This window comes from Canis aureus, chromosome 11 (genome assembly GCF_053574225.1).
Source record: "Canis aureus isolate CA01 chromosome 11, VMU_Caureus_v.1.0, whole genome shotgun sequence".
Taxonomy (NCBI): Eukaryota; Metazoa; Chordata; class Mammalia; order Carnivora; family Canidae; genus Canis; species Canis aureus.
In genome coordinates, this window is record NC_135621.1 from 25,737,258 (window position 1) to 25,758,116 (window position 20,859).

A 20,859-nucleotide genomic window follows, 5' to 3' on the forward strand; every position below is an offset into this window, starting at 1 on the left:
GACGGGGGTGGCCGAGGGCTGGCCAACAGAAGCATTGTGCCCTGGGACACAAAATTGTCACTATTGCCAGAAGGGGTGGCAGTCTCCACTTCCTGAAGTCACCCAGAGGCCACCTTATGTTATTTTATAACAGGAGCTTATGCCTTTCTCCAGGGCCAATGCTGCACCCCCTTCCCTGGTCCCAGATCCGCTCAGAAACTGGGTGGCCTGGATCCAAGCCAGGCCTGGGGGCATGTGCCATGGGGCAAGTCCATCCAGATCCCTGGCTGAGCAGGTTGGGGGGACACCCCCAAGGGTTTGCCTCACTGGGGCTGCCCTCACTGGGGTCCCTCCCTGCAGCTCAGTCTCTCCCTGGGCAGCCCTGGCCCCCTGGGGTTCCTTGGATCCCCCACCCCACCCTGCTGTGCAGCCTAGATGTTTTTCTTCCTATTCACCTGGTCTTCTCTGAGGCTTCCAGGAGGGCTCCCGACTCTGCTTCATCCTCTGCCTTTCATTTAATACCATAAACAGTAAAGATCTAGACAATGAGTGGAGGTCAGGTTTAGACCTGAGTCAGCCTGAACCCTAAGCCAGGACCCTTGGCAGTGAGCCCCAGGGCTCCTCTCTGGCTTTCTTTGTAGAGAACATTCCTTATGTGATGCCTGGGTGGCTCAGCCATTGAAGGCTGAGCATCTACTTTTGGCTCAGGTCGTGATCCTGGGTCGGGGGATCGAGTCCTGCATTGGGCTCCCTGCGAGGAGTCTGCTTCTCCCTCTGCCTGTGTCTCTGCCTCTCTCTGTGTGTCTCTCATGAATAAATAAATAAAATCTTAAAAAAAAAAAAAGAACATTCCTCATAGAAAAATTTCCCTCCCCCAGGGAGGCAAGAGCTGACTGTGGTCCCTACTGCAGGCTCCTGGGCTGGGCCCCTTGTGACATCATCCCCTTTCATCTTGCACACCTTGCGTCCCTTCCTGCCCCCTCCCAGAGGTGGCCAGTGACGACATGGCCCGAGGAAATGCAGCTTGTTGGTGACAGTGCATCCAACTGGGTCATTTCCAACTTAATTTCCCTCAAATTAGTATCATTTCTTTTGGTGTGGCCCCTCCTCCCCAGAAGGGACCCAGCATACCTGGGTAACAGCAGGCGGACCACACTTCACGGGGACACTGCGCTAAGAGGCGCTTTTGTAACCGTCTTAACTGTAAATAAAACAGCAGGATCCTACCCCCCCCACCCCCAGTATTGCAGCAAAGGTTGTACAAAAGAGAAAGTCTGCTCTTTCACAAGAGGTGAAAAACCCTCAGGGTCCCCTGGAACCTCCTGGAACAGCAGAGAGCACAGTCACTCCTGGTCCTGCCCCTGCCCTGATTCACTCTGTCTGTCTGTCCGTGAAGCGGAGGGACAGCGTGCCACTTCCCTGATGCGTGTTGGGTACATACGCCAGGGCATAATCAGCTTGCCTTTCCATCTAGGCGCTGATGTTCACCGCAGGGGCCTGGGCAGGTTCCTGATGTCTCTGCGCCTCAACTGCCTCCTCTGTTAAATGGGTGCGGTAGTAGGACCTCCCTGTGTCACTCCCTGAGACTGAGTGGTTCGGGCACGTGGACGGGGCTCAGAGAATGTCAGCTACCCTCCAGCCTAGCAGAGCCAATCTGGGGTCCCTGTGACCTTGCCGGTGGCCTCTGGCGCACTGTGGGATGGTGTCCCAGGACTGCCCTTGCTCCCAACCCTCCTCCTCCTGTCGTGAGCCGGGTCTCAGGCCCACTCCCCTCCAGTGTTTCGAGCTCTCCGTAAATTCTGCTTTGCTCAAAGGGTCTCGCAGCCACTTGTGGTTTCGTGGGCAACTGCTCACCCCCAGAGGTGAGTCATCCGAACCCCAGACTGGGAGCCGCTCGCTGTGCATCTGCTCGAGCCCTGCTTCTACAGGGCAAGGGCTTTGGGGCCCAGCGGACCAGGCTCAGGTCCTACCTTCTTCCACTGCCTGCTGTGTGACCTCGGACAAGTCCCTTAACCTTTCTGAGCCTCTGCATCCTCAGCAGATGTCAGAACTTGGCCTTCCCAGAACTCCGGGCTGTATTTATTTCTCAAATATCCACTGAGGAGTACGGGTTCTAGGCCCTGGGGGGTGAGGGGACCCGGAGGTGACCAACCCTTACTCTCAGCCTGGTGCAAAGGCTGAGGCTCACCCAGAGAATGTGACCCAACTTGACCCAAGGAGAGAGTTACCGATGCAGGTTTGCTCCCTGCCCCCTTTGCTCCGGACTCAGGTGTCACAGCTCTCTTTGTTGTCCAAAAGATGTTCAGGAGCCTCCCGCCTTCTTTCCCGCAGCTCCGAGCCTCTGCCAGGATTGGCCTCTGCTTTTCATCTTTGTCTAATCCCAATAAAGAGCTTTCGAGGCAGGCGGAGAGAAGCACCTCTCCGCTGGAGGTGGGGCAGGGGGAGTGTTCGCGGGGGCCTGGGAGCGGAGAGGGGGAGGAGGGGAGCAGGTGGGTGGGTGGCAGGCGCAGCGTGAATAAAGACGGGGAGGTCAGAAGGCAGAGCCGGGGGAGGGGAGGGGAGAGGTTCAGTCCCACGTTGTCGGGAGAGGAGGGTCTCTCGGAAGCAGTGGGATGCGAATCCCACTGGGCTATCTTCCAGGTGGATTATAAATGCCTGTCAGGTAGGGGTTCGGATGCTCTTCTGGTTGGCCCTATTGTTATTGCTTCCTCTTTGTAAGCTGTCAGCTATCGTACCTATACAGCAAAGTACAATAAATATCAGAAAACAAAGTCCCGTGTGACTGCCACCCGGAGAATGCTGCAGGGTTCCAGAGCCCTCGGCCCCGTGGCCGCCCCCTGGACACCCCTCTCTCCCATCCCGACTCTTAGGGCAATTGCTTCCTGGCGTCTCTTTATGGTTTTATCCCGTACGTGTCCCTGAATGATATGGATTAATCTTGCCTGGTTTTGAACTTTGTGTCATCAGAGAGATGCGGTGTATTCCTTTGTGACCTGCTTCTTTCACTCAGAGTGATTTTTTTTTTTTTTAAGATCCATCCAGGTGACAGTGTGGCTATAGTTTGTATATTTTCGTTGCTCATGAGCAGGGATCATAAACGGCGGCCCCAGGGCTGAATCCAGCCTTCTGCCTTTTGGAATGTCCTTGGAGCTAGGCGCGGTTTTTAGATTTTTTTTTTAATGGTTGGACGGACATCAAAAGAGGATTATTTCACAACACGTGGAAATTATACAATATTCACATGCCAGGGTCCCTAAATAAAGTTTTATTGGAACAAAGCCACGCTCATTCATTCATAGATCATCTATGACTGCTGTCACCGACATCGGCAGAGTTGAGTAGTTGCGAGAGAGACCATATGACCTGCAAAGTGTGAAATATTTACTACCTGGCCCTTTACGGAACACGTGTGTCAACCCCTGCTGCGGAGTGTCCCTGTGAATGGAAATACTGCAATTTCTTTAGCGACGATTGACATCTCAGGTGCTTCATGTCTGTGGCCCACATGTGTCCGATGCCTCTAGGGGCATGTGTTCCCACGAAGGCTGCTTCTTCCCAGGCTGTCTGCCTCCCTGTGGGGACTGAGAGCTTCGGCGGGCTGGAAATGCAGGGTTCAATTTCTTGCTTCAATTTTTCAACTCCTAGCACGATGCCTGGCACCCAGAGATATGCCCAGGAGATACCAAAGAGAGTGGGATGGACTCAGCTCCTCAGCCACAGACAACCCCAGGAGGAGTTCCAAGAGGGTAGGACCTGGGCTTGAGTTGTGGGCGACTTGGCCATGTCATCAGCTCCCACTGTCAGGACACTCAACACACAGCTATGCAGGCCTCTTGCCAGGGGTATCAGGAAGGCACATCCAGAACCAGCAGTAGCCCTCGGACCTGGCACCAGGCCCCTCAACCTTGGGGACAGGATGCCTCTAAAGGAGGTGTGATGAACCTGGTGTGCATCTGCTCAACTGTGTGGACTGTGGGGAAGAGAATGAGGTCAGAACCCAGAGCCCCTTTGAGGCTCCGGGCCAGATCTGTGCTTGCTGCTGGTGGGCCAGGGAAGGGGGCACCACGTGAGCACAACCTAAGGCAAGGCAGGCTAGCTTCCCAGAGTCAGCAGAGGCATTGCCTGCAGCGCTGGTTATAGGGTCCAAGGCATATTTCTTTTTTTTTTTTTTCTCGAAGGCATATTTCTGAAGGCCACCCGGCAACTCATCTCAAAATTTAAAAACTTAAAAGGGTACCTGCCCTTTGAAGATTTATTTATGAGAGACAGAGTGTGTGCACACACTTGAGCAGGGGAAGGGGCAGGGGGAGGGAGGGAGAGAGAGAATCTCCAGCAGACTCCCCACTGAGCAAGAAGCCTGACCCTGGGGGCTCCATCTCATGACCCTGAGATCATGAGCTGAAATCAAGAGTCGGCTGCTTAACCTACTGAGCCATACAGGTGCCCCAGCGTCCGTGCTCTTTGAATCAGTAACTCCCTTTTTGAACCAGACAACCTTTTGCACATGGACAATCCCTCATGGGTCCCTGGAGCACGACAGCAGACTGTTTTGCTGCCATCAGCTGGCCCCTTGCTGTAGCATAGCTCTCCTCCAGGCCCCCGCCTCGAGGGACTCCCACACCCCACTTTGGAGCCATGCTGGATGACTGCCTGCCCCTAAGCCTTTTATCCTGTTGCTCCCTTTTCCTGGAAGGGGTCCTCTCACTTGCTCACGTGGTGACTCCAACCTGTTGGTCAAAGTCAAACTCTGCTATCTTTTCTGTGGTGCCCACTCTCCTGGTCCCCCACAAACCCGGCCTGTCCTGCCAGGGCTTTCACCTTTGGTTCTTTTTTTTTTTTTAAAGATTTTATTTATTTATTCATGAGAGACATATAGAGAGAGGCACAGACACAGGCAGAGGGAGAAGCAAGCTCCTTGCAGGGAGCCGGACAATGGGACTCGATCCTGGGACTCCAGGATCCTGCCCTACGCTGAAGGCGGTGCTAAACCGCTGAGCCACCGGGACTGCCCTCACCTGTGGTTCTGAGAGTCAGGAGCTTAGAGGTATGAAGGGCATGACAGCGCTCACCTGGGCAGGTAAGGGTGTGGACAGCACCAGGGAACCAGTACTCAACGTTGAGAAGTGGGCTCTGTGCGAAAAGCCAGAGAATGGACAGAGAGAAGGTGCTGGCTGGGGAGCTCTGGGGGGAGGAGGAAAGGTCAAAGGAGGTGCCTGCAGGTGAGGGTCAAGGCCAGAAAGAAGCCAAAGCTTAGCCTCCAGGTGTTTGCTGACTTCCTCTTGCTAAGGGAGGGAGGAGGCTGACAGGAGGCAAGGACAGAGCTGGCACCGCAGAGACTGTGGGAGGATGGGGGCCAGTGAGTGATTTTGTGCCTGAGGGTGCTGGATCTTTGGGGAGAGAGAGATTTAGGAGAAGTCAGGATAAAAGTGATCTGGCGAAGGCGGCCTCAGGAGGAGTTAGTGTGTTGACACCCAGAAGCATTTATATTTGAAAAGGAGGCCAGAGGGGGAGGGGTCCCAAGCCCCAGAATGAGTCCCTAATGCCAGGGTGTTAGGCAGATAAAGACTGGAACTACAGTATCTCGCTTGTTATCTTTCTTTTTGTAGAGGTGGGGAGGGGCAGAGGGAGAGGGAGAGAGGGAATCTTAAGCAGGCATCACACCCAGTGGGGCGCCCGACATGGGGCTCGATCTCACCACTCTGAGATCATGATCTGAGCTGAAATCAAGAGTTGGGCGCTTAACCGCCTGAGCCACCCAGGCGCCCCCTTCTTGTTATCTTTCTAACACACATGTAATCCTGTCAATTCCCTGCCTGGCATTCTGTCCACCGAGGCTCCCCCTGGGTTTCCAGGACAACACTGGGCCCCTCCCCGTCCTCCCACCTCCCAGAGCCGCCCCACCACCACCCCTAGAACTCCCCTTGTGCCTTTTGAGTCCCTCAACTACCAATGGCAACAGGAGTCTTGTTTCAAGACTTCTAGAAGCTTCATTGAGAGCTTTTTGCTCTTGAAACCCCCTCTCTGCACACCCCCCCCCAACCTGGCTGCCTGCTAGTCTTGTATCAAAGTCCAGCTCCGTACAGTGAGATGTGGGAAACTCATCCCAAGGTCCACACCTGCGATGTCAGGGTGGCAGGACCGCAGGCAATTTCAGCGTTCTCTATCCTTTGCTGTGGTGTCTAGAACTTCTACAGTGAGCACGGTTCACTTACATGAAGAATTGTTGACCAGGGGCACCTGGCTGGCTCAGTTGGCTGAGCATCTGCCTTTGGCTCAGGGCGTGATTCGGGGTCCCGGGATCCAGTCCCACATCAGGGTCCCTGCATGGAGCCTGCTTCTCCCTCTGCCTGTGTCTCTGCCTCTCTGTCTGTATCTCTCATGAATTAGTAAATAAAATCTTAAAAATAAACAAACAAACAAACAAATAAATAAAGACCCAGTCCAAGAGTCTTTGGCCCCTCCTGGAAACCTCTGCCCCCACCCAGCAGGGTTGGCTCCCCTCCTCTAGGTTTCTGCAGACTCTGAGACTTCCCTTTGTCTCCCCACCTTCAGCTTCGTCAGAGAACTCTGCCCAGTGGCAGGACGGCCCTCCCTGGCAGGACTTTGGGTGGACACACACTGCAGGGGGTCCCCTGGTGGGGTCTACCCCCTTGCTCTGTTTCTTCCACACCCATCCAGGGACGAGGACCGGGACCCCCACTCGGCCTCTTTGGTGCTATCGCCATCTCCACCCCATCCTGACACCCTTCTTGAGGGCGGAGGAGGGCATAAAGGGAGAAACTGAGTCTCCTGCAGACCACAGCCTCAAGCGTGTTGCAGAGTTTGAGAAACTTGCCTTTTCAAACCCATCGAAGGAGGCTGCTTTACGAATGCCAATCAATGCCCAAGAAGCTTCTACGTTTCTGGGACCAAACGTTTGACATTTCTGCACTTGCTTCGTGTCTCTGCGTGGCCACGGTGCACCCGGGGCCCAAAGTCTGGAGGCTCTAGAACGGAGCGCGGGAAGGCTGTGGCCATGGCCCCCGAGGCAGGCCGCGTCCCTCTGCATCTGTGTAATTCAGAGGTGTTGAAAGATGTGACAGCCAGCCTGATGGCAGTGTTCCGAGGGCATCGGCGCTAAAAGCCTCATAACACACTCTCTGTTCAAAGGTTGCCTTCCGACGCCTGCGACACGCTTTTCCCTAATCAGCCACTTGGCCACGCGCCGTTGTGTTTGATGCGTGTGTCCTGAAGGACTCACCCGGTTTTCTGCGGCACCTGGGATTCACGCTCAGGCACAGGCCGGAGCCCTGTGATAAAACCAGCACCCCACATCTCTGTCTCCCCAGCAGCCCTTCTTCAGATGCGCCTTAAAAAAAAAAAAAAAAAAAAAAAGGCATGGCTCTGAGAAATGCCAGCATTAAATTGGAGGGCAAAACTCCATGCCTAAAATAAAGACCGTGGGAACTGCTTTCTTCTGCAGCTGGGGAATCAAAGTGCTTTCCTTTAGAATCGACCCGAGTTGGAATGGATACCTTTGATCGGCACGTGTGGACTCTCACACCCTTGGCTGAGGATGCCGATGCTCATGCTCCGGGCCCCAGGCGGGCTGGCGTTCCAGGCAGAGGGGAGACCTGGGGCCCAGGCCTGGGCCCCGAGTTGGTGGGTCACAGGGGCTGCGAGGAGGCCAGGGCAGCCCCGGGGAGTGCGGGGGGTGGGAGGGAGGGCCAGATTCTGGGTGTGGGGGGTGTTGTCGCTGCGGTGAAGGGGGGGACATGGCTGGCCCTTTGGACATTTGGCTGGTGCTGCCAAGGGACGGGTCTGTAGAGGGCTCGTGTGGCCACTTGCTTCTGCTCTGGGAGCCACAGGCCCTCCTCGAAGCTGTTCCCCCTTAAGCTGAAGGGTCAGTTCTGATGAGTACCTTGGTCTGAAGATACCATACGCTGCTGGACCTGTCTGCCTATTAGATAACCCAAATCTAGGGAAATGGCTGCTGAATTTTTTTTTTTTTAAGATTTTATTTATTCATGAGAGATGCAGAGAGAGGGGCAGAGACACAGGCAGAGAGAGAAGCAGGCTCCATGCAGGGAGCCCAATGCAGGACTTGATCCCAGGACCCCAGGATCATGACCTGAGCCAAAGGCAGATGCTCAACTGCTGAGCCACCCAGGCATTCCTGGCTTCTGAATTTCTAGCTCCCTTTAAAGGGGTGCAGCTCTTTCATTTGAGAAATGTTTTCTTTTTCTTGCTTTCGGATTTAAAAATCATGCCACAGAGCAGGGGTTAAGAGCATGGGGGTAAGGACCCAAAGGGACCCAGCTTAAAATCACATCCTCGCCACTGACTGGCTGTGCTTCTGGGCAAACCTCTTCCTTTCTCAGAGCCTCAGTTTTCTCATCTGTAAAAGGGGTGTGTGTCCCAGAGATATCAGTGCTTATCATCACGTGGCTTAACAGCAACACCTGAGAGTCTATTCAGGGCAGGGGACCCATGTACCCCACAGTGGCTCAGGAAGGAAAGGAGTCCTTCAGATGTAGAGGGTGATCCCACAGTCCTGGGAGAGGAAGGGAACAGGAGGACTTTCTGAGCAGCGGGAATAACGTAGGCAAAGGCTGCAGAGCCTGGGAGGCCTGGCGTCTGCCGGGTAGTGGGTGAAAGGGAGCTGGAGGCATAGACTGGATCTTCCAATCCAGGGACTTGCAATTTTTTTTTTTTAAAGGTGATCCAAAGTTAAGGGATGCATGTTATAGTATGACCCTGTCTGAACCTGGTTGTATGACTGTAACTAGAGCCAGAAGGTCACAAAAAGTACCCTTATTACACACAAAATGCTTCCTGTTCTATTTTTTTGAACTGCTTGTCCTCACCATGTAAATTGATTTCAGAATCCTTCCTGGGTCTCCTCTGGTGGGCACCCAGCAAGGTCAGCAAGGTGTTTGTGGTTCCCTCGGGAGCAGCGCCAGGCAGGTCTCTGGCTGCGTGGAGAGAAGCCTGGATTCTGGAGCTGGCAGGTGGACGGGGGGTGCGTTGTGTAGGGTGTGGGGAGGGCAGACGGGGTGGGCATCCTTCCTACATCCAGGCAAGTTCTTTGATTATGAATCTCTCCCCCCAGGGACTCAGCATGTGGTCCCTGGGCCAGGGTGGGAGTGGGGCACCCCCAGCCACCTCTCAAGAGCACCATTCAAATGGCCACAGATTCAAAAGAAGAACCAGAAAGGGAAGGATCTGGTGCCAGCAGGTGGTAGACGGAATCTTTCCCAGCCAGGGCACAGACAAGCAGGATGGGGGAAGAGCAGTGGAGGCTGCTGGGGGGACGGTCCTCTGGGCTCAGAGCTCCTGTACTTACACACTGAACACCTGCCAGGGTAGCCTTGAGGACCAGGCCCAGGGTCTGCACCCCAGGGGGTCACCCACTCCCCTGCGTCCAGGCCAGGCCAGGGCCCAAGGTGGTAGACAGGCTGTCATGTTTGGAGGCCACTCCATGCTGCATGTGCCCTGCACTGCAGGCCTGTCACTTACGTGGGACATTTGCCTTTCCAGACTCAGTGAGGACTCAGGACTCATCCGACTCCCTTGCCTCTTTCTTGTCACTGGGGAAAGGCAGCCTGGCCCTGTGGCAGCCTCTGACTGTTCCTGGCTCCTTTTAGTCCCATGCCAACTGTGTAAGGTTGGCTTTGTTGTTCTCCCATTTTTCTGGGGAGACATCAAGCTTCAGAGATAGAAAGCCACCTGCCCAAGTTTGCACAGCGTTTGGGTGGCAGAGCAGGGATCCAAACCCAGGCCTGATGCCTCAAGAAACTAGGCTTTTGGGACACCTGGGTGGCTCAGCGGTTGAGCATCTGCCTTTGGCTCAGGGCATGATCCCAGGGTCCTGGGATCGATTCCTGCATCGGGCTTCTTGCAGGAAGCCTGCTTCTCCCTCTGCCTGTTTCTCTGCCTCTCTCTGAATAAAGAATAAATAAATTTTCAAAAAAGTAGAAACTAGGCTTTTCCCAGGCACCCCTCACCCCCATATATCTGGCGGGGTCCCAGGCTTTGTAGCAGTCCTTGGAGCTGCTGAGAAGTGAGGGATGGAAGACACGCCTTCCCTAAAAACACTCTCCTGCAAAGCAGCATAGCCTGCGCTGCCCTGGGGAACCATCTGTGCTTGCAGTGGGGAGGGGTGGGGAGGACGGGCTTGGGGATGCCCTAGGTGTCACAAGCTCGAGGGCAGGGCTGGCCTGGGGTGGTGGCCCTGAGGAACGAGGTCCTCTGGCTGGGCCTGCTCCTCCCCTTCCTGCTCTTCCCTCCTGGACTGCACCCACCAGGGGGGCCCTCTTCTCTGCGCGGCACCATCATCCACATCCACGCAGGCCCACGCTCCACCCCCATCCCCACCCCCAGCCTTCGGACTCTCCCCGCCCCTCCGGCTCCTCCTTTCTCTCCTTCTGCGCAGGAAAGAGTAGTTACATGAGCAGGTGGGGGATCCACCTGCCCGCATCCCCTCCTCCGCGCTGCCCTCGGCCACCTCCAGGCCCTCTCCCTGTCAGGCAGGGAGCTCGTGAACTGAATGAACCATCTCCCTGCAGAAAACAAGCCAGGCTCCCGGCTGCATTTTCTTCCCTGTACCTGTCCTGGCCCAGGCTGCACAGAGAACCCACCCGCCTCCTGGAGAATTCTCAGCAGAGCAACTTTGTGTTCCTCCTGGGGCCCTTTAGGCCTTTCATATCGGGGCCTGTGCCCCGGCGCCTGGGGGAAAGCCCAGCCACCCTGGCCTATTCCAGGCACTCTGCCCTGGGGTCACTCACAGTCAATACCAAGTCCTGGTTCTCCTTTCTCTAACCAGAGGAACAGCCAAAAGGCTGAACTTTTTTTTTTTTTTTAAAGATTTTATTTAATAATTCAGGAGAGACACAGAGAGAGAGGCAGAGACGTAGGCAGAGGGAGAAGCAGGCTCCCTGCAGGGATCCCGATGTGGGACTCGATCCCAGGACCCCAGGATCACGCCCTGAGCTGAAGGCAGACCCTCAACCTCTGGGCACCCAGATGCTCCCCCAAAGGCTGAACTTGATGCATGCTGAAGGCGGCATCTGGGACCTGTGTGAGAGGAAGAGGTGAGGGGCCTCTTCCCTTCTTCCCCCCAGACCCCCTCCCGGTCCTTCCCTGTGTCAGCTGGGTGGAGACAGGGGACTGGGAAGGAGCAGGGAGAGGGCAAGGGAGCCCTGCTGGTCAGGTGCTGTGGATAGCTGGCCCTGTGCTCTGGGTCCTCACAGGGCTTGCAGTGGACCCCCTCTCGTGGGTCACTGGGGTGTGCCATCCGGGCTCCTGTGGCTCTGCCTCCCTCCAGGAATCCAAATCCCCCTGGTCCTCCTCCCTGGGCTGTGTATCCCTCTTGGAGGCCCATGAGCAGAATCTAAGAGGATCCCCAGCCAGCTCACTCCGTGCTGACCCACCTTGTTCCATGGGGGACATACCCCTTTGCCTGAACAAGGGACAGAGTGTGATACAACCGCCACCAGGTGCGAGGTGGGTACCAGCCACTGTGCATTCAGGGGACACACTGCAAGCTTGGGAAGGGTCCTGGTGAAGCCCCTCTGGGTCTGGGGTGAGAACTAGGCACAAAAGGCAAGCCAAGTGACCCCTGCTCTCTGTCATGCGGCCACCTGGCCACCAACTGTGAAAAGACGTGGCTTGTGCCAGGAATCCCACGAACCCGTCTTCAGCAGCTGACGTCTACGGTGCTTGGTGTCACTGTGAGGGCTCCCAGCCCTGTGCCAGGCCACACTCGCCTAAGTCTGAGCTGCTAGCCCTGGGGGCTGGTTTTACATTCTCAGCACAGGCAGGCCTGGGCTCAGATCCCACTCCACCACTCGGGAGCTCTGGGCCGCTGGGCCTCTAAGACCCTCTTGGGGGGTCTGCAAAACGGGGCTGCAAATGTTGTCTCAAAGGATTGTTGTGGTGTTTGGTTGACAGAGGGCTTGTGTCGTGCCCAGCCAGAGTATGTTTTTTATGTATTTTCTTTCCCTTCTATGCTCGGGCCATTTCTAGCCCTGCCATCCTTGCATGTGCTTGCTTTCCGTTCCCTGGTGACCTCCAGAGCTCCAGGTCACCAGCATGTCCCTCCTCCCATAGGTCCTCCTCCCACACATCCAGACAGGATTAGTAGTACCCTCCCTATGAGCCCTCCCACCCCTGGCTCCCTCTGCTTCTGTGATTCCAGGGCAGGGAGCCCCTCCAGGCCTGGGATGGGGCTTGTGACCTAACTGGTACTCCTTAAATGTTTGTTGGGGGTTCAACAAATGGTAGCTGAAAACCATTTGTGGACACGGGAGTTACTGTGGATCTGTCTATAGCACTGAGCCTTAATGGGGGGGGGACACTTAGCAGCCAGCTGGAGTAGCCTGCACCCCAGAGTGGGTGTGTTGGAGGCACGGTCTAGGAGGGGAGTGGGAGCTGGGCTGCAGCGGTCCCAGCTCTGGGGTGCTAACACCCTCCAAAAAACAAGGGGCAGTGGAGACAATGGGCTGCAGCATCGGGCCCGAACCCAGGCTCCTGTCGGCCACGGCAGGCCTCCTTCCCTCTCATTTTTTACCTGCTGTCCCTAGACTGGTTGTTCCTCCAGATCGACAGAGACTGCTTCCCTCCTCACTCTTGGAGTCTGTGGTTTCTCCTGAGGTCTCAGGCTCTCCTCCAGGGCAGATCCGAGCCGGGGCCACATACTGCCATCATGATCCTAACCCTCTGACCTTAAAATACTGAATCCTGGAAGAACACAGAACAATAGTCATCTAATTTTATAGGTCCCCCAAATTGTAAAGATTGGCTTAATCACACTGACACATTCCATCATTTTCTAACAAGATACCTCAAATGCAGAAAATTTTTAAAAAAGATTTTGCTTATTTATTTGAGAGAGAGAGAGAGAGCATGAGCAGGAGGGGCAGAGGGAGAAGCAGACTCCCCACCGAGCAGGGAGCCTGACAGTGGGCTCCACCCCAGGACCCCCAAGATCATGACCTGAGGTGAAGGTAGATGCTTCAGCACGAGCCACTCAGGCACCCCATAATGCAGAGAATTATTTTCAGACAATTGGATGGGTATCTTCCTGCCAGGACAAACAGGAAGGTAGCCTTGCAGTCCTGATGGTGTCCAGCCTCCCTAGGCCTCCTAGACACACGGAGGAGAGAAGCAGGAGGCCCCAGGGGAGGTGGAGAGGCCTCCGTGCCAGCCCTGGTGGGTCACTTTCCTGGTGTCCAGTTCCATCCTCTTGTCCCCCAGCAGGAAGCACCGGCCTGGCTCCGCCTGCCTGGGCCGCCTGGACAGCCACACCAGAGAATGTGGCTAGAAGTCAGGGTGCTTCCCGAGCTGAGTCTGGGGGACTAGGTAGGTGGTGGCCAGGTGAAGAGGTGGGAGGCCCAGGCAGAGGGGCCTGCAGGGGTGGAGGCAGAGGGGGAAGTAGCCACTTTGGGGAGGCAGGGAAGGAGGCGGCCTTGCTGGGCAGGGCAAATAACATCCATCTCAGCCCTCTGGCCCCTCGTCCTTACTTGGGGTCACACAACCACCCCTTTCTCCACCTGCCGCATCCCAGCCCTGGCCGCCGCATCTCAGGCAAACCTCAGCCCTGAGTCACTGCTCCTTGTTTTGACAACAGATCGAACGTGTTGTCATAGCTAAGCCACAACAGCCACCCTGCAGTAGAGCCAGAGACACAAAGCACCTGTGAACTTCTTCCTGTCCCACCCACCACAGGAGCAGGGCCGTGGGTGCCAGCTCAGTGGCTTCTCCATGTGTGAATATCATCTTATTATTATTAATATTAAAGATTTTATTTATTTATTCATGGGAGACACATAGAGAGAGAGAGACACAGAGACACAGGCAGAGGGAGAAGCAGGCTCCCTGCGGGGACCCTGATGCAGGACTCGATCCCAGGACTCTGGGATCACGACCTGAGCCAAAGGCAGACGCTCAACCGCTGAGCCCCCCAGGCGTCCCAGCATCATCATATTAATGCAGTACGAGGAAGCCAGTCCGCTGGGACATCCGGCCGATTCCCTGGAACTGTCACCGCCTTTAGTTCTTTGGAGGAGGGGCAATCTCTGTAGTTACTCGACAGGAATCTCAAAATATCAGTGGCCAGAGCTTCAGGGGATTGACTGGTTTAGAGGGTCACCTCTGTCCTGTCCCCAAGTCTTCCAGAGGACCTGACCTCACCCAGTGCTCAACAGAGGAGCCCAGAGGAGAGTCCAGCCTGGCCTCACGCCGGCCCCGCATCACGGGCAGGGGGACCCGCACCTCCCCTTCCCCAACAAGATAAATCTAGCAGCTCCCTCTGAGCATCTCAAATGCATGATCTCCTCCCGATTAACAACCTGGCCGGCGTGTTCTTGGCTGCCTGCTGCTGACCTCAATTTAGACCTGTCTGCTGTTCGGCCGCGGGAGCAGGAAGGTGGCAGGGGACGAGGCCCGTGTAGGCTGAGGGGGCCTGTGGGCTGAAGTCTGGGGGTGAGAGGTGGCCGCCGCTGACTCGGGCCTGGAGTCCGACTGCGCCTCGGGAGTCCGCAGGAGGGTGGAGGCCCGGCCCGGCAGGGGCTGCTGTGGGCTTCTTTCTTTCTTTCTTTCTTTCTTTCTTTCTTTCTTTCTTTCTTTCTTTCTTTCTTTCTTTCTTTCTTTCTTTCTTTCTTTCTTTCTTTCTTTCTTTCTTTCTTTCTTTCTTTCTTTCTTTCTTTCTTAGATTTTATTATTTATGAGAGACACAGAGACAAAGAGGCAGAGACACAGGCAGAGGGAGAAGCAGGCTCCATGCAGGGAGCCCGACGTGGGACTCGATCCCGGGTCTCCAGGATCACGCCCTGGGCTGAAGGTGGCACTAAACCGCTGAGCGACCCAGGCTGCCCTGCTGTGGAGCTTTCAAATGGGTTTCCCAGGGGCCTGTGATGAGGACGGGTGTCCAGGTGTCCAGAGAGGAAGGAGGCTCCCACAGACCCGCCTTTGTAACGGTCATCGAATGTTCTGGTTGTGCCCAAAACGGCTACCTCTGTGTTGACAAAGTCTTCTCCGAGCTCAGATCCGGGGCAAGGTTTGTGTCTGCTGATGCCTGCCGTGCCTCCTCCTTCAGGCTGGGGAGAGCCATGGCTCCCCTCTGTGTGTCTACTGCCAGGGAGTTCGTCCTGCCGGGAAGGGTTCCTTTATTTTGTCTCCGGCCTCCTTGCTCTTTACTTCTCATCCTTCAGCAGCTTTGGGTCTTCTCAAACTGGTGCTTTTATCCAACGTGGCTTCTTGGCCTTTGAGCAGAAGAGCGGTGAGGAGTGTGGGGTCTGGAGTCTGCCTGCCTTGGGCAGGGTTGTAGCTCTCCTCTGTACCTGCTGAGAGATTGAAAGCTAGCAGCTTGACCTGCCTGACCCTCGGACTCTTCCTCTCTGTGAAGTGGAGCTCTGACACATCTGCCTTGGGTGTGTTGGGAGATGGCAAGTTCTATGTGTAAAGCACCTGACCCAACACCTACACTCAGTGACTGCATGAAAGGTGTGAGTGTGAGCTGAGGGCCTCGGAAGGCAGCAGAAGGGCCTCTAGCATCCTGGAGGGTAAGCTCCCACTCTTTCCTTTTCCTTCCCCTGCAGGAGGGCAGTCGGTGACCCACAGTGGTGACCCCATCTTGGTCTCCCTGGCCAACAAGGCCGTTTCCTTCAACTGCAAAATCACCTACTCGTACACCCCAGAATTCAAGGACTTCACAGTCTGGTACTTTCACGTGGACCTCAAGAGCCAGAGGAGCCTCAACAAGCAGGTTAACTGCCCACCCACCCAGGGCAAGGAGAACCAGACATACACCCTGCAATGCCAGGTCACCCTCAAGCTGCCCAATGCTTCAGCCACGGGCACCTACTACTGCTGCGTGAACTGGCCAAACGTCCACAGAATCAGTGACGGCGTCTTCATTCTGGTCAGAGGTGAGGCTTCCTGCGGGGCTCCTCCCAGGGCTAAGGGCCCAGAGCTTTCTCACAGCAGCATTTGGGGCACAGAATCTTAAAATGGGCAATGTCTGCCTCATCTGCCAGCTTTGGCAGAACAGAACATTGTCCTCGGGGGGCCGCTGGTGGTGCAGGTGTGCCGACGTCTACCTTGATCTGGGAAGGGCAGAGGCCTGGGATACAGATCTGTGTCTGGCCCCCTCTGGCAGGTGCCTGAGAGGAGTCACCAGCACCTCAGGCTCAGCGTCCCTCCGGCACCATGTGTGTGTGTGTGGGGGGGGCAGTGAGTACACAATTGGGCTCGTGCACATGTGTGTCTGCGGCAGCCTGCGATCAAACACTTGGCTCATGTACATATGTCTGGGAAAGGTTCCTAGTTTCATCACATCCCCAAAGGAGCGATGACTGTAAAAAGTTATCATCAGCAAAGCCATGATGCTGTGACCTGCCCCTGTGCTTCCCACCAGTAGGGGTTGGGGTTTGGGAACGCCACCGAGCTGGGCTGGCCAGGGTGTGCTGTGGGCCTGGGCTTCATGGCTTTTATGGGGAGAATGAGATCCTGCGGGCAGGGGCTGCTGTCTGGTAATAGGAAATGTTTGATAAATAACAGACATGGATGTGCCTGGCACGTGGCTGGCACTCTGCAGTTTTTTGTCAGCCAGATGGATGGATGGATGGAGGAGGGGGGCGGGGGAGGGATAAAAGGATGGATGGCTCAAGGGGAGGGGCCGGGCTGTGCCTTTCACCTACCCCTGGTACAGGCCAGCCACCCGCGAGGCCCAGTCCAAACCCATCCCCCCGCCCTCAGCACACCTGCGCATGTGACCATTTCACGCGCCGAAAACAGAAGGCCCCGAGGGATGACGTGACTCGCCCAGGGTCCCGCAGGCAGCTCTCAAGGGGCTGATTCAGCCCAAGGCAGGGACACTTCAGAAGCAAAAGCTATGGTCCTTGCCCCGAACAAGAATCAAGACAGCAGGGACCACTGAGTGGCCCAGCGGTTAAGCGCCTGCCTTCAGCCCAGGGCGTGATCCTGGAGACCCGGGATCGAGTCCCGCATCGGGCTCCCTGCACGGAGCCTGCTTCTCCTTCTGCCTGTGTCTCTGCCTCTCTCTGTGTCTCTCATGAATAAATAAATAAAATTAAAAAAAAGAAAAAGAATCAAGACAGCTAACACGGAAAAGGGTTTCACCAAAAGCGAGCGTGGGAATGAGGAGCTTGGTAAAGGTGGGGGTTTGGGGGGTTCCGTGTTGTAGGTGGAGTCCTGGCTAAAGGAGAACATAGGAATTAGGGGCCTAGGGTTTGGCGGGGTGGGGAGCAACCCAGCCTTTCTCAGGTGATTAACCCTCTGCTTCCCTGCAATCCCCCCTAGACACAGGGTACCGAGGACCTCCACAGAACTCCCAGAAGCTCCTGCTCCTTTGCTTCACTGGCCTCCTGACTGCGCTGAGCATCCTGGTCACAGCTCTGCTGCTCTGGAAGAAGGTAGGGGATGCACACGCACAGCAGCGCTGCCCCTCCACCTCATTCACTGTGGCTTCAGGGTACCTCCTGGGGAGCGGAGGGGCCACCCACCTGCCCCCATGGTGTCCCCGTGGGCCTTGGTGAGGGGGCCTGCGACAGGTGTTCCTCATGGCCTCTTACACCCTCGGCCATCCCCATAGTGGGGCCTGTGCCGCCAGCTTCCACTCCCCAGGGCCTTTGGATCTTGTTGCACAAAATCAGGGCTCTTCAGCCATTTCCAGGTCATGGGTCCTCATGAGTACTCAATGGAAGGCTCAAGCCCCATTACTGGCCCGTCAGATTAGGAGCCCCTGGCTAGGGCTTTCTGGATCCCCAGCACCCCAGAAGAGAGGAAGAAGCATTTCCTAAGAGCCACTGTCTACCAGGCACCCTGCTATGTGCTCTCCTCCGTGTCCCACCGTGACTCCGTGAGGGAGGTTTCTTCCCATTTTACAACCCTGGAAAGCAAGGCCCAGAGAGGTGGTGACTTGCCCAAGGTCACACAGCAAGCACAGTCAGAATCAGGGCTGGAATGCAGGTGGATGGTCCGGCTCTACACCTGGCTGATTCCTGCTCGGCTGCGGTGACACCAATGCAGGGAGAGTTGTCTCTCCAGTGGGATCTTGTCACTCTCATTGTCACCCACACCTGTGGTTTCTTGTTCGATGCCGGCCCTCCACGCCAGACAGTAAGTGCCGCGAAGACAGAGGCCACACTGAGCTTGTTTCCATGGCTCCGTGCATGCCCAGGCATGGTCAGCACTCAGTAAATGTTGGGTGGAAGAATGCATTGCCCAGGGGGGTGCCAGGTTCTGCCCGGCTCTGGGGGGGAAGATGACCAGCACGGCTCCAAGCTGCCATTAGGACCCTCTGTCCTGGCTCCTTTTTTTTTTTTTTTTAGACTTTTTTTTTTTTTTAAGATTTTATTTATTCATGAGAGACTCAGAGAGAGAGGCAGAGACATAGGCAGAGGGAGAAGCAGGCTCCAGGTCGGGGGCCCGATGTAGGACTCAATCCCAGGACTCCAGGATCACGCCCTGGGCCAAAGGCAGGTGCCAAACCACTGAGCCACCCAGGGATCCCCTTTTCTTAGATTTTATTTATTTATTCATGAGAGACCCAGAGAGAGAGGCAGAGACACAGGCAGAGGGAGGAGCAGGCTCCCTGCGGGGAGCCCGATTCGGACTCGATCCCAGGACCCCAGGATCACGCCCTGAGCTGAAGGCAGATGCACAACCACTGAGCACCCCAGGGGTCCCTGTCCTGGGTCCTCGGAGGCTTCAGTCAGACCCACTTGGGCCAGTACTCCACCATCTAGGGACCAAGAGCTTCTCTGCTCCTTGCCAGCCTTAGGGGCTAAACCTGGGGATCAGCTCAGTCAATGAAGGCCCTGAGTGTGGGAGAGGCTCCACACCACCACGGGGGTTCCATGGGTCAAGAAAAGCTCAGCCTTTGCACCCAAAGGGCTGGTCCCTATTTACACCCAAGGAAGCCCCCCCACTTAGATGGGAATTCATGTGTTCACTCATTAAACACATATTGAGGACCTACTAAATTCCAGGCCCTGTTAGGCTTTGGGGTTCCAGCAATGACTAAAATTGACCCCCAAGAAATTCCTGCCTTCGTCAAATTTGTATTCCAGCTGAGGGGAGACAGACCATAAACAAACGTATAAATAATTAGCATAACGGACGTGGTCAGTGTTGAGGGGAAAATACAATAATGCTAAGAGAGGAGTGAGTGAGGGAATGGGGGAGCTTGGTGTCTTTAATTAAGAGTCAGGAAAGGGGGCACCTGGGTGGCTCAGCAGTTGAGCATCTGCCTTTGGCTCAGGTCATTGTCCCGAGGTCCTGGGATCGAGTCCCACATCGGGCTCCTCACGGGGAACCTGCTTCTCCCTCTGCCTATGTCTCTGCCTCGTTGTCACCCATGCCTGTGGTTTCTTGTTCGATGCCGGCCCTCCATGCTAGACAGTAAGTACCGCGAAGACACGGGTCTCTCATGAATAAATAAATAAAAATCTTTTTTTTTTAAAGATTTTATTTATTTATTCATGAGAGACACAGAGAGAAGCAGAGACACAGGCAGATGGAGGAAGCAGGCTCCACGCAGGAAGCCTGATGTGGGACTCGACCCTGGGACCCCGGGTCAAGTCCTGAGCCAAAGGCAGACGCTCAACTGCTGAGCCACCCAGGCGTCCCAATAAAAATCTTTTAAATAAAGTCAGGAAAGGCCTCCCCACACTGCACCTGGAAGGAGGGGAGCAGGCAGACGTCAGGAAGAGTGTGCCCAGCAGGGGAACAGCAGGTATGGGTGCTCTGAGGCTGGAGCTGCAGAGTCTCGCATGGGGGTGCGGCCTGAGCTCAGGGAGCAGAGGCGGGAGGGGAGGGGCATTGGCTGGTTGTACTCTAAGTGAGTGGGTGGTCCTGCAGGCCGTTGGGAGGAGTGAGATAGGATCTGATCTCCGTGGACCCTCTGGCTGCTGTGAGAGTGGGGAAGGGAGACTCCATGAGGAGCTACATTAGTCCAGGCGGAGGTGACCAAGGCTGGGACGAGGGCGGCTTCTGGGGAGGTGGCAAGCAAGGCAGGTTAGAGGCTGAAGGTGGGGCTGCTGAGAGTTGCTGAGGAGGCGACACAGCGCTAGAGCCCACGGGCTGCGGGGGAGGGACTCCAGGTAGGTGCCTCCAGCTCAGGACCCGCTGAGGTGGGTGTCAGGGAGACGCCTGTGGATGGCAGAGGCAGCCCACGGTCAGAGGGCCAAGGACTTGGCTGAGCCACACACATGGCCAGGACACGCAGGCCTGAGACTTGAACCTGGGCCTCCATTCCCCACCTTGCCTCGAGGCTGGAGACATAATCACTCCTCCAGAAAAGGCTCCAAGGTGAGAAAAGAAGGTGAACGTGACCCCTTGATCTGCCGTGGAACTCCGGAGGTTGCCTTGCTGCCATCTGTGAGCCGGAGCCTGGTGACAAGCCCAGTACCCCTCTAGTTCCTCTCCTGTCCTGTGATCTGCCTTGGGACGCCACAGATGTGGGGCGTGAACTTGGCGTGACCCGCTCATCCTGCTGACAAGCTGCAGAAGGAGTCCACTCTGCTCTGCCCAGGAGCAGGCTCTGCTATGAGGTCCTGGGGGGGCCGTGCCCCCTCCGCGGGCCCCCGGCCCCCTGCCTCTGGCCTGGTCACAGGGACCACTCAACAGCGAAAACAGAATATGATGGGAAATGCTTCACTGGGCCTCCCGTGAATCCCGGGCTGAGGACAGAGCCCACTCGCCCCTGGGCCCACCTCAACCAACACACACTGAGCACCTACTATGTGCCCAGCTTGGCTCTCACCCCCCAATATATCCCCCACCCCCACCTCACTGCTCATCCCATGCTGGTAGCAGGTGGGACGGCTCTTGATTTGTCACTCAGTGAACATCTGCGGAGCAGCTACTGGAACTTGG

The 20,859-nt window shown here is 56.0% G+C and overlaps 1 protein-coding gene across 1 annotated transcript in view; it reads left to right on the forward strand.

Annotated features, from left to right (window-relative positions):
* Nucleotides 1-20,859, forward strand: part of NFAM1 (NFAT activating protein with ITAM motif 1) — a 39,159-nt gene that overhangs the window by 773 nt on the left and 17,527 nt on the right. Inside the window, exons 2-3 of the mRNA XM_077914252.1 lie at nucleotides 15,558-15,887; nucleotides 17,281-17,393. Of these exons, the coding sequence (XP_077770378.1) occupies nucleotides 15,558-15,887; nucleotides 17,281-17,393 (443 nt within the window). The remainder of the gene's footprint in view (nucleotides 1-15,557; nucleotides 15,888-17,280; nucleotides 17,394-20,859) is intronic.